Genomic DNA, 14,302 nt, shown 5'->3' on the forward strand with positions numbered 1-14,302 from the left:
ACCATTTACATTACATTAACCATTTTCCTAAAATATGTTCTCCTACCTTACAGTTTCATTCCTATAGAGCGCTGTATTTGTTTTCTTCCTTATGTGGAACTACCACGTTATAAGAATTATTTTCCTATTAGTGTAATCTTCTTTTACCGAAAGAGGAAGAAAATCTCTAATCACTTTTCTATACTACCTTTCATTCAACATATCCATCTACTTACAGAAGAAATTGTGGGTAAACTAAAAAGACTGGCTGCCTCTACTTTAATAGTATTTTTAATCTATATAAGATCTTTTTATATTAAATTCTTATAGTGTAAAAGCTAAATAATATAAAAGAATAAATCCTAAAACTGTTACTAGCTCTATATATAAAAATATTCAAATTCATGGATATAAACTGAGATTTTTAATATTTCATTATCTCTTCTTAAATACTTGCAAGAGGACCAATCTGACAAAACCAATGGATGAATATAAACAGAAATTAATGTTTATAATATTAAAATTATAAGTAACATGAGTCACTTACCTATTTGAAGTCAGAAGACAATGACCTCTTGCACCATTAAATTTTGAAAACCAACATTTTAAAAATTATTAACTTCATTCATTGTAATTAAGTATCTGAATCCTAATTTTAGAGCTAACAGTGATTTTTAGATTTCCTAGTTTTTAATGTAATCTGTTGAGAAATGTTTTCTTAATATTAAAAAAAACACATAATAACAAAAGAGGACCAAAAAAACACATATTAAAGAAGTTTTATAATTTAGCAAAGCTTTTGGTGTATATGCCTATATACATGTATATACAACACGTATTTGTCTATACTCACACACACATTGTTTACACTTGTCAGTGACAAATACACTGATGGCTCATGTGAGAAAATATGTATAGTGCAGCAGAAATTAGCACAACACTGTAAATCAACTATAATAGAAAAAATAAAATAAAATATAGACATCATTTTACCAATAATGATGCCACTAGATAGAATATTTTTCGTTTCCAGAGGCAAGACCCAAAACATTACAAATTCCTCCATCAGTATTTTTAATGTGTGAGGGTTCCTCCTTTCCCAAAAGGTATGCTATAACTATCCAAATGTGTCTTTTAATAGAAAACTGATTAGGCCACCCTAAAATTAAAAAACCCAATGTTCTGTATTATGTATATATCACCTGAACTCAACATTCTAATTACAAAAGCAAATTTGCATTTCCCTGGTAGCCTAGTGTTAAGGATTCAGTGTTGTCACTGCTGTGGCTTGGGTGCAATCCCTGGTCTGGAAACTTCTGCCTGCTGCAGGCACGGCCAAAAAAAAAAGTAAATTTAAGAAAAAAATTAACATAAATTGTAATCTACAAAATGGATTACATCTTCAAATACTACCACTAGAGCTCACACAAAAAAACAAAAGTAATGAAAAGAAATATGGTAAAATATCATATTTATCTAAAATATAAATTAAAATAAGACATAAGAAAAACCTTGAGACAATATATGTATATGAAAAAGTGACCACTGAAAGATGCAAATAATACATACAATATAGCATAAGTTTTAATATATAAATCAGACATCATTTCATCAGCTGTTTATTAGTCACATCAGTCTGAACTTTACATATTAAAATATTTAAAAGCTAAAAAACATCATTGCAATATAGATTCAATATGGGAAAATACGTATTTGTGGCTTTATACACAATGTAAATTAATCCATTCTATACAACAGTTTTCCAAAATATAAATGGCACTTTACATGCAATAAGACATACCAGGCTGGATGCCCTAATATAATTTACTACACAGGAAAGTAAAGAGACAGCAGGTTTTAAACAAAACAATTATGCAGCAGATGTGGAATGCAGAATATTTTGCCTTAACACAATCTTGGATTAGATTAAAGACATGAAAAAGGACAGTTTCTACTACTTTCAATTAGCATTTTTTAAATGAAGACTACTGTGATTTTATATTTCCAACTGTATCACGACCTGAGAAAACATAACAGGGAAAAGAAAGCAGAGGACAAAAGAAAACCTGATCCTTTATGAATTTTAAACATCAGCCCTGCCTATGGGCTGCATTTAGGCTGCTTTTCTGTTGACAGTTTCCTAAATTACTTCTGCCACTCTGAATTGCACATCAGCAGTCAGGTGAGTTTTCCAGACTTCATTATGCCATTGTGTAACCATAGCTGCCACAATGCAGAGCCACAAGAAGCCTGTCCTTGAGTATTTCCTTACTTGGGTATTCAGGTAACTTGAGCATGTTGATGCTTTAAAAGAAAAATATACCACCATTAAATAGGAAATTTCTTAATTTTTTTATTGTCTTGTCTGGCAGTGAAAACACTACTCAAAATCAACATAAAACCACTCTCTCAAATTTGCATTCAAATTGGAAAACCCTGAAGTAGTATTTAAAAAGGAAAAAAAAACAACCAAAACTGCTGCATTGCGGTTTCCTTTAGCATGCAAATATAACGGAAGAAAATAAGTTCCCTTCAGCCTAAAATAAATAAGTAATACGACAATTTAGTTTGAAATGACAGTGTAACTTCAGTGATACTTGTATTACACACATTCAATTAGAGTATAAGTAGGTAGTTTCCTCAACTTCCCACTTCCCTACCCCAAAATGGGAAGGCAAGAACCTTTTTTTGGCTGTGCCTGTGATATGTAGAAATTCCCAGGTCACGGAATGAAACAGTGCCACAGCAGAGACCCAGACCTGGGCTGCAGCAGCCATAATACCAGATCCCTAACCCACTATACCACAAGGGAGCTGCTGTAGCTACTTATTTATCAGTGATTATAAAACGCTGAACAGAGATCACTGTTGAGATGTTCCTCCCAATGCACCACACATTAGTTACAACTATGATTACTCAAAATTAATCAGAACAACTTTCAATGCTTTTAAATAAACCAATTTTACATACCACGTGCTCGAGGTCGGTAGAAGATTTGGAGTATATGGCACAGCAGCAATTGTAAAGTTCTGCAATCCACTTCCACCCATGATATTAGCAAATCCTCCATGTGGGACCCTGGAACTAAGAGCTCTTATCTTAATAAGTGGTAGTACAAGTAAAATCTTTGCAATAGATATATTTCAAATTAGCAAACACAGACATTCATTAAATATTTGCTGAATAAATAAATGATTTGCTTCATTAATTCAAGCAACAGAGGCTCTTAAATGTAATCCAAATGATTTCTCTGTGAAAAATATCTAGGATCAAAGGGTTTTGTTTTATTTTTCAAGGTAGGAAACTAGAAAAATTTTTAAACTTCTCTTTCCAGAGATTTATAATATCAGCTGTATTTTTTTAAATGTCACCTAACATAATGAGACCACAAGGTGAGCAAAGTCAGAAGTCTCAGTTCCAAATTTTGAAATTTAAACTACAAAACTACAGTAATCAAAACAGTGTGGCACTGGCATAAAAACAAACATATAGACCAATGGTATAGAATAGAGAGCCTCAAAATAAACTCTCACAAATCTGGCCAAATGACTTTTGAAAAGAGTGTTAAGAACATTCAATGGGAAAAGTATAATCTTTCCAACTAACTGTGTTGAGAAAACTGGATATCCACTACAAAGAAAATGACAGTGAACCTGTACCTAACACCATATACAAAAATAAACTCAAAATGAATCAAAGACTTAAATGAAAAGCTAAAATCATAAAATTTTTATAAGAAAATATATGGGAAAAACTTCATGACACTGGATTTGGTAGTGATTTCTCAGATATGACATCAAAAGCACAGGCAAGAAAAGAAAAACAGATAAATTGGACATCATCAAAATTAAAAACTTGTGTGCCAAAGAACACCATGAACAGAATGAAAAGGTGAGCCATAGGAAAAAATATTCTCAAATCATAAATATGATTAGGAATTAATATCCAAAAAATAGATCTCCTACAACTCAACCACAAAAACCCAATTTAAAAAGTAAGGAAGGACTCATACAGACATTTCTCTAAAGAGGTACACAAATGGCTTAGCTGAATATAAAAAGATGCTCAATCATCACTTGTCATTAGAGAAATGCAGATCAAAACCTCAATGAGACAGCCACTTCATATGCATTGAGTTGACTATTATTAAAAAGAAAAGAAAAGACCACCAGAAAATAACAAGTATTGGAAAGGAAATGCAGCTATCTAAACCCTTATGCATTTGCTGCTGGAAATGTAAAACAGTACAGCCACTGTGGGGAACATTATGGTGGTTTTTTCTCAAAAAATTAAATAGAGAATTATAGTGTATATCCAAAAGAACTGCAAGCAGAAACAGAGATATTTGTATACCCATGTTCACAGGAGCATTATTCACAATAGCCAAAAAGTGGAAGCAACCAAAATAACCATCCATGGATGAAGGGATAAGCAAAGTGTGGCATACACACAGACAACAGAACACTCTTCAGCCTTAAAAAGAAAGGGGATTCTGACATATGCTACAATATGGATGAATCTTGAGGACATTATGCCAAGTGAAATAAGCTAGTCACAAGAAGACAAATAGTTTATGATTCCACTAATATGAGGAATCTAAAGTAACAAAGTAGAAGGTGGCTACCAGAGGCTGGGGGTCGGGGAAAGGAAAAATTAGTTTTAATGGGTACTATTTCAGCTGAGGAAGATTAACAAAAAAGCTCAAGACAGGAATGGCAGTAATGGCTGCACAACAATGTGAATGTTCATAGAACTGTACACTTTAAAATGATTAAAATGTTAAATGTTATCTATTTTTTACCATACACACTAAAAAAAAAAAAAAAAAAAAACTGTTGAAAAATGTACCAGGACTTTCTGCTTGAAATCACAGGTGATATGAATACTATCACAGGGGGAAAAGCAAAAACAACCCAATATAAATAGATCTCTAAAAACAGCAGTTTTCTTTTCTAGTTGAGAAGCAGTTTGGTTGCTATTAAACACTTTATTGATGAAATGCCTAAGCTTACCTTAGAAATCCAAGTGAATGTTAAAAAGATACCTGAATCTTGTTAATAAAACACTAACACATGAGCAATTCTTACTTAGGGCAAGAGAATACCTAAAGACCTGAAAATATCTGTAAAGTGAAATAAAAATTCAACCTTAGTTTATCTATGCATATTAACCTTTGCCTAAAAAATTAACAAAGGCAACCAAAAATGAAAAAGGAAAAAGCTGTTATCAACTTCCTAGAAGCAAAAGGCAAGTTGTTCTCAACTTCCTAGGAGCAGAATTTAAAAACAAGTACCAAAAGTCACTTCACCAGGACAAGGTGAGAAAATGAGCCTTGACACTGACTCTCATACAAATTATAGCACAGTATTTCAGAATCAGAATGAGCAATCTATGTGGAATCTAATTTTGTAAATTATACAAATGAACTTATTTACAAAACAAAAACAGACTCACAGACTTCAAAAAACAAACTTTCAGTTACCTAAGGGGAAATTTGGGGGTGGGGAAGGCAAAAATTAGGAGTTTGGGATTAACATATACACACTATTATACATAAAACAGCCAATAAGACCTACTGCATAGCACAGAGACCTCTACTCAATATTCCAAAATAACCTAGATGGGAAAAGAATCTGAAAAAGAATGGATATATGTATAACTGAATCACTTTGCTGTACACCTGAAACTAACACAACACTGTAAATCAACTATATGCCAATAAAATTTAAATCATCAATCTAATGTCTTTCACATAAATAAGTTTACAGGAGTTCCCGCCATGGTGCAGTGGAAACGAATCTGACTAGGAACCATGAGGTTGCAGGTTCTATCCCTGGCCTCGCTCAGTGGGTTAAGGATCTGGCGTTGCCGTGAGCTGTGGTATAGGTCGCAGACGCAGCTCGGATCTGGCGTGGCTGTGGCTGTGGCAGAGGCCGGTAGCTGTAGCTCTGATTAGACCCCTAGCCTAGGAACCTCCATATGCTGCAGGTGTGGCCTTAAAAAAAAAAGCAAAAATAAATAAATAAATTTAAAAATCATATGACCCTCCAATTTTAATATCTAAATTGAAATTATTTTGTAAACTGATACTCAGAAACAATCCCTGAAAACTTACTCCTCGTCTAAACTACAAACAAACATGACTGGGTCCCATACTTGAATAACCAGTGGATCTTATGCTACGATTATGGCTCATCAAAGTTAATGCATATATGAGAAAAATAAATTGTCTTTGGTTGAATATTATGACATCTGAATTATATAATGTAAAATTACATTACATTAATAAAAGTGAAAATTTCTATTTTATACACAAAGAAATCATCAACTCTGACTTTCATTCTTCTTAAAGGATAATGAAATAAGAGTAAGACATGTAGATCAACAAAATACTGTCACCAACATAAATACATTTAAAAGTTGCTGTTAATACTGATTCTCAGAACAGTTAGAATACTGATTCTTGGAACAATTAGGATGCATCTGACTCTTTAGTAAAACTGTTCTAAATTATCTATAGGTATGAAGAAAGACTTTTTACCATCTAAACAGTAGTCAGAATTTTCCAAAAAGTACAAAAAGAAAAAAAAATACACATTTTATATCTAGATGGGAAATGATACACCTGTTGATAATAACTGGGTCTAGTGTAAAAGGAGAGCTGAGGTTTAAAAGAAATTAGGATTTAGTTTGAATTCAAAACAATGAATCCAAGTAGACTAAGTGCTGAAAAGTGAGTTCTTCAACCTGAAGGTGAAGCTCTTCTCTGCACTGTCTCCCCTCAGGTTCCTTGGCTCTACTCTTTACCCACTTCCTCCACCTCAGTTTGAATGGATTTGCAGCTACACTTCGTGACCAGTTAAATAGTCAACAGTGCACTTCTTTCCAGCACTGCTAACCATGATTATACTATTGACATGGGAGAGGCACTAGGCCTTACCAATCCAGGTGCTTTTTATTCTACAAGAGCAGCAATCCAAAAGACATTTTTAGTACTAAAGAACTTGAGTGTTTTCTTCATTTTAAAGATTCATACCAACCAAATCATGGGGGAAAATATAATAATTAAATGTTGTTTAGATGTAAACCACTAGAAAAACAATAAAAGAGCCCTAGCTTACAACATAAACCAAAATGAAGTCCAGATGGCTTAAAAATTGGTATGTAAAAACCAATTACAGTCACAGAAAAAAAAAAAAAACTGGAGATAAACATATATATACAAAACCTTGGGAGTAGGTAAGAATGTATAAAAACCATAAAGGAAAGTACTAATAATCAACTTCCAACATAATTTAAAACTTCCATTATATAATTTTTATAAATTAAATTTATAATTTCAAATATATGGAAATATCTATGTTTATCTCAGGGAAAAGTACTTGCAGAATTGATGCCCCTCTATATATAAAGAACATTTAAACCTGAACTTTTGAAAATGATGGCAAAATAATACACAAAAAATAAATGACAGGAAGCCCATACCACCTAAAAAGGTATACAAATAAGAAACTATTAAAAATGAGAGAGTTCGTGTTGTGGTGCAGCGCAAACAAATCCGACTAGGAACTATGAGCTTGCGGCTTCCAATCCTATGTATCCTATATTTATCCTATATTTATAATAATCAAACTAACCTGCACGTATATAAGCATAAGAATACTTTATTTGTTCTGCATTATTCATTAAACAGAAAAATTTAGCAAAAAAGGACAATTATCAATTAAGGGAGGTCCACAGACTGAAGAAGAGACAGCCATTTAAAAAATAAAATCTAGGAGTTCCCATCGTGGCTCAGTGGTTAACGAATCCAACTAGGAACCATGAGGTTGCAGGTTCGATCCCTTGCCTTGCTCAGTGGGTTAATGATCCGGTGTTGCCGTGAGCTGTGGTGTAGGTCACAGACATGGCACAGATCCTGAGTTGCTGTGGCTCTGGTGTAGGTCAGCGGCTACAGCTCCGATTCGACCCCTAGCCTGGGAACCTCCATATGCTGTGGGAGTGGCCCAAGAAATGGCAAAAAGACAAAAAAATAAATAAATAAAAATAATAATGACACATTGCTAAGTTCAAACAATAAAATAGTAGTGATTTTGAAAAATGAAAATTTATATATGTAAGAAAAATTCTGGAAGAATAACCAAAATGTTAAGTGATTACCCTCAGAGTCTGAGATTAGAGGTGATTTTTTAAAACAATGAATTGTCTAACTTTCCTACATAGAAAATATAATTTTTGTTTAACTATTAAACTACTCAAATCTCTAGGTATTTCTTGGCACTAAGAAGCCAAAAAAACAAAAAAAAATGTCAATAAAGTTTTCTTTCATATCTTTAAGCTATAATCTATGAATATTGTTTCAGTGATTCTTTGAAACTAGGTGTATAAGGTGACCCCAACTATTTTTCTAATTACATAGGTTTTTTAAAAACTAAGAAAATATAGCAAAATATTAAGGGTGCTATCTCTGAATAGTGTAATTACTTAATAGAATTTTCATTTTCTTCTATCTATAGCTTCTACTTCCCAAAGTTTCTATAATGGTTATAAACCACTTTAAAAATAAAATTGTTGGAGTTCCTGTCGTGGCGCGGTGGTTAACGAATCCGACTAGGAACCTCGAGGTTGCGGGTTCGGTCCCTGCCCTTGCTCAGTGGGTTGACGATCTGGCATTGCCGTGAGCTGTGGTGTAGGTTGCTGACGCGGCTCGGATCCCGCGTTGCTGTGGCTCTGGCGTAGGCCGGTGGCTGCAGCTCCGATTCAACCCTTAGCCTGGGAACCTCCATATGCCTCGGGAGCGGCCCAAGAAATAGCAACAACAACAACAAAAGACAAAAAAAAATAAAATAAAATAAAATTGTGTGGTTTAAATTACATACATGTAATATAGATATATATTCACAACTATGTTTTAAAAGCAGGCAGAAAAAAACAAGTTAATACATCAAATTATTTATAGTGCTTATTGCTGGCAGGCGATGGTTTTTCTTCTAATTTTCTGTGTTCCAACTTTCTTAGAAGAATCATGTACATTTATACTGAAACCAGTGAACTGTATTTTCATAAACAGAAGGGCAGATAAAATTCTCTATCAAGAATGAAAATCAGGAGTTCCCGTCATGGCACAGTGGTTAACGAATCCAACTAGGAACCATGAGGTTGCGGGTTCAGTCCCTGCCCTTGCTCAGTGGGTTAACGATCCGGTGTTGCCATGAGCTGTGGTGTAGGTCGCAGACGCGGCTCGGATCCCACATTGCAGTGGCTCTGGCGTAGGCTGGTGGCTACAGCTCCGATTCGACCCCTAGCCTGGGAACCTCCATATGCCGAGGGAGCGGCCCAAGAAATGGCAAAAAGACAAAAAAAAAAAAAAAGAATGAAAATCAGGAGTTCCCATCGTGGCTCAGTGGTTAAGGAACCCGACTTGTATTCATGAAGATATGGGTTCGGTCCCTGGCCTTGCTCAGTGGGTTAAGGATCCAGCATTGCCGTGAACTGTGGTGTAGGTCACAGACGTGGCTCAGAGCTGTGGTGGTGGTGTAGGCCAGCAGCCACAGCTCTGATTCAACTCCTAGCTTGGGAACCTCCATAATCATGGGTGCAGCCCTAAAAAGACAAAAGACAAAAAAAAAGAGAAAGAAAATCAGACCTTTTCTTTTACATCTTTCAAAACTGTAAGTTAAAAGAGGTTTAAATCATCTAGTTTTCAGGAGTTTCCACTGTGGCTCAGTGGTAATGAAACTGACTTGTATCCATGAGGATGCAGGTTTGCACCCTGGCCTCACTCAGTGGGTTAAAGATCCAGCACTGCCATGAGATGTGGTATAGGTTACAGACATGGCTCTAATCCTGCACTCCTGTGGCTGTGGCGAAGTGCAGAAGCCATAGCTCCCATCTGACCCCTAGCCTGGGAGCTTCCACATGCTGTGGGTGCAGCCCTGGAAAGCAAAAAACAAAAAAATTATCCAGTTTTCTAATATCTATGGTAGTTAATTGGTTCCAAAACCAGACTTTTCAAAGTGCGGTATCACAAATTATTTTTTAGGCCATGAATCTGGAGACCTCAAAGTAAAACGTGATCAGAATTGCAGAAAAATTGCTATGTATGGGTATTATATATATATAGTGTGTGTGTGTATCTGTGTGCATGTGTATTGTCCCAGCAACATATAAATACTGGCTGCTATCACTGACTAACCTGCAGAATGAAAAAAACTATCAAATTAAAAATTCCACCCTGACTAGAACAGTTTTAATACCTTAGATAAAACAAACATTTCTTGAGCACTACTATGTATGTTTTAACTGCGATGCCTAATAAGCCTTTGTTTAATACCTAAAAAAAGTGGAAAAAGAGGTGAGAAACTGACAATTCAGAGTAATAATTCATCTTGGGTTGTTTATCTCTAAGCCATTAAAATGGAATATATTAAATTCTTTCCACATTATCATAAAAAACACTTCTTACCTGCCAGTAACAAACTGCAAGAGAAGAACTCTCTCCTCCGGTGTAATATCTTCCACAACTTCCCAGAACCACTAAAAACAACAACAAAAAACTTAGCTCATATTTCAGAGCAATTGTAGGCTTCTTAATACCAGAGAAATATGCAATATTCATAAAGCATATTTTATTCTATGAAACTCATTTATCAAAAATGATTTCACACAAAGCTTTCATATGAAATTCCCATGAGAGGAATTTAAGGAAAAACTTTACTTTGTTAATTAATGTAGGTTTTCATCCAATAGTGCTGAAAGCTTACAAGATTAAACGGCAAAACTTAACTTCATTCTAAGCTCTAGAGAGATTTTACCTGAATAACTGGATCTTCTCTTTCATAGCCACTTGTGTATTCTGTATTTTTTATCCAATCACTCACATCAATTTCTGGCATGCCAGACAGCAGGAGCTCCTTCAGGGAAGAAGTAAAATATTTCATTAATCTTCTTTGGGGGAAAAAAAAAAAGCAATTACATTTAAATAGTAAATGTGCCTTAATTAGAAACTAATCCTGTGTAAAACTGATTTATTTTTGTGACAGTGTCTGCATGTCATCAATAACAAGTATTACATGGGAGAAAACCCTTGATACAGATAATTTCAAATACTGTGAGATGTGAAGATGTCTCTACACTGATACAATTTAATTAAATCATAAGAAATAATAGTTTATGTCTATATAGAAATACATATGCTACAACAGTTTATATGTACAAGTTCACAAACATTCTCATCTTTGGCTTATGTTTTGGTTTATGTTTATGAATTTGTTAAATTCTATAAAGAATTCCTGTCATGCCCCAGCAGAAATGAATCTGACCAGGAACCATGGGGTTGAGGGTTCGATCCCTGGCCTCGCTCAGTGGGTTAGGGATCCGGCGTTGCTGCGGGCTGTGGCATAGGTGGTGGACATGGTTCAGATCCTGAGTTGCTGTGGCTGTGGCATAGGCCAGCAGCTGTAGCTTCAATTGGACCCCTAGCCTGGGAACCTCCATATGCCATGGGTGTGGCCCTAAAAAAGCAAAATAAAACAAAACAAAAATTCTATAAAGAGACTGTACTTTCAATATTAAAGTAACAACAAATACAAAACTACCATATGATACAGCAATCCTACTCCCGGGCATATATCGGGACAAAACTTTCACTGAAAAAGATACATGCACCCCTATGTTCACTGTAGCACTATTCACAATAGCCAACATGTGGAAACAACCTAAATATCCATCAACAGATGAATGGATTAAGAAGATGTGGTACATATACACCGTGAAATACTACTCAGCCATAAAAAGGACCGAAACAATTCCATTTGCAAAAACATGGATGAACTGGAGACTCTCATTCTAAATGAAGTAAGTCAGAAAGAGGAATACAAACACCATACGATATCACTTCTATCTGGAATCTAATACATGGCATAAATGAACCTATCTACAGAAAAAAAAACAAACTCATGGACATGGAGAACAGACTTGTGGTTGTTAAGGGGGAAAGGGAGGGAGCGGGATGTACCGGGAGTTTGAGAGATGAGATCCTGCTGTATAGCACAGGGAACTATATCCAGTCACTTGTGATGGAACACGACAGAGGATAATGTGAGAAAAAGAATGTACATATATATATATTGCCTGGGTCACTTTGCTATACAGCAGAAATTGACAGAACATTGTAAATCAAGTATAAATTTTTATTAAAATTTTTCTAAAAAGTAATAACAAAGACCTAAATAAATCTGTATTGAGGAAAGGAAAAGATCAAGAAACCCTAATCACCAGAAAAAAAAGTTGTTATAATAAAAGGTTATTATTTAAAAAAAAAAAAAAAACAAACCCTAACAGATTCAGGCCTTTGAAGAACTCTGAAGAATAATTCCAATCCTTTAAAGTCAAGTTTCCCCAAGGTGAGAAAAAAATTTAATTTTCGTAATAGTGACTTTTGGTATTCTTTTGTCCAGGAAGATCATCAAACAAACTATCAATCAAATAACTAAGAATGAAATTAAGAATTGCAAAAGTATTTACCATTCTTTCCCAAGAGAAAAGAGAACATGAAACAACCTTGTCCACATCTCTGAATCAGCTCATATTTCACAGTTGGATGTGTGTGAGGCAATAACTAGCCTATGCTTAACACTGACCAGCAGGAACAGCAGGGTTTGTTATTACAGAGATAGACAGAGTGTGGTTCAAAATCACTTCTCCTATAGCAACTACTCTAATATGTACCTGACAAGTATAGGGTATGCCCTGAAGAAGATTAATGAAGGCCAATATAAGGTAGAGTCTGAGAACTCCTCGGCATTTCTGAGATCTATTCAAGAAGTCTGCAAAGTTCTCCCTTTTCCAACTTATCTGGAGCTAGATTTTCTCCATAAAGTACAACCAAAGAACATACCACAACAGATTATAAGCAGAAGCAGATTTAAGAATCCAGTTTCTTCTATTCTGCCAGATATGAAAGAAACTTGCCAAGATGTAAAACAATGCCACTTTTCTATTTTACTCTGGAAAAATGAAATTTTCATTTCTTAAATGTTATTTATGTTAATATGTAATGAACTGTTATTTTCATAGGAATTAATAAAAATATTTTAAATTTGTCTGAATTTCAAATACAGTAAATACCAATTGCTAGAACCCACATTAAAAAACCCCTCTTTTCTTGTAAAGGGTCCTAAGACCAAAAAGTTTGAGAACTGCTGGTCTAGGGTGTAAACTTGCCATAGCATTATGAAATACTTTTACCAGATGAAGGCACTCTGGTTAGGGTCCATTTGCCACCCCCAAATACATTCTCTACCTTCCTTTGCACATTCTGTGTCCCAGGAGCCTGATCTCCGCAGACTGGCTCTCTTGCCTGTTGGTTTCAGGTTGGCTTTCATCACTGGGGAACAGGCAGGAGTCTGCAGAATTTTCTGCTCTCTCTCTCTGCTTCACTACATCTTTGTGGCAGCCATGGTAACCTACACTTACCACCTGGTTGCCCCTGGTGGTTCAGGCTCATTGGGCTCCTCACAACAATTCTTCCACTTGGTTACAATTCTAGGGGTGATAAAGGCTGTTTATAGTTGCCAGTCTCTGGCTGTCCCAACCATATCTTGTTTATACTTTACCTGCCCATGCCTCAGTAAGCTCTTTCATTAAAGTTCCTTTATTTGAACCACCTGGGGAAAGTCTTCACCCTGACAGGACCCTGATACAGATCTGCCAAAAGGGAATGTAGATGACTGTTACACGTTTCTTACAATCCTCTTCCTTTCCAAGCTGAAGATAAGCTTTTCATAATATTACATCTGCTTTCATTGTTAATAATTGTGAATAAAAATGCCTGAGGCTATATATTCTCTCAAGAAATTTGTTGGAGTTCCCGTTGTGGCACAGTGGTTAACGAATCCGACTAGGAGCCGTGAGGTTGCAGGTTCGATCCCTGGCCTTGCTCAGTGGGTTAAGGATCCGGCGTTGCTGTGAGCTGTGGTGTAAGTCACAGACGTGACTCAAATCTGGCATTGCTGTGGCTCTGGCGTAGGCTGGCAGCAACAGCTCCGAATGGACCCTCAGCCTGGGAACCTCCATATGCTGTGGGAGCAGCCCTAGAAAAGGCAAAAAGACAAAAAAAAAAAAAGAAAAGAAAAGAAATTTGAAGCATTTCATGAACATCATATGTTACAACTTTGTGAAAAGGACAAAAGATCTTTGTTTTCCCATTTAACATTTGGGCAAATAAAGTTAATAAATTGACTGAAAACAAATAGATGAAATGGGAATGCCACAATACAAAATGGGAATACAGGAGTTCCCGTTGTGGCTCAGTGGTTAACGC

At 35.4% G+C, this 14,302-nt stretch overlaps 1 protein-coding gene across 2 annotated transcripts in view; it reads right to left on the reverse strand.

Annotated features, from left to right (window-relative positions):
* Positions 1-748: 748 nt before the first annotated feature.
* Positions 749-14,302, reverse strand: part of HACE1 (HECT domain and ankyrin repeat containing E3 ubiquitin protein ligase 1) — a 110,814-nt gene continuing 97,260 nt past the window's right edge. For both annotated transcript variants that reach the window (XM_047761646.1, XM_047761639.1), the window contains 4 exons: positions 10,794-10,892; positions 10,445-10,515; positions 2,950-3,063; positions 749-2,283 (listed from right to left, as the gene is read on the reverse strand). In XM_047761646.1, the coding sequence (XP_047617602.1) occupies positions 2,181-2,283; positions 2,950-3,063; positions 10,445-10,515; positions 10,794-10,892 (387 nt within the window). In that variant the 3' untranslated portion in view covers positions 749-2,180. The remainder of the gene's footprint in view (positions 2,284-2,949; positions 3,064-10,444; positions 10,516-10,793; positions 10,893-14,302) is intronic.

The sequence above is a fragment of the Phacochoerus africanus genome, chromosome 2, assembly GCF_016906955.1.
Source record: "Phacochoerus africanus isolate WHEZ1 chromosome 2, ROS_Pafr_v1, whole genome shotgun sequence".
In the NCBI taxonomy this organism is placed as follows: Eukaryota; Metazoa; Chordata; class Mammalia; order Artiodactyla; family Suidae; genus Phacochoerus; species Phacochoerus africanus.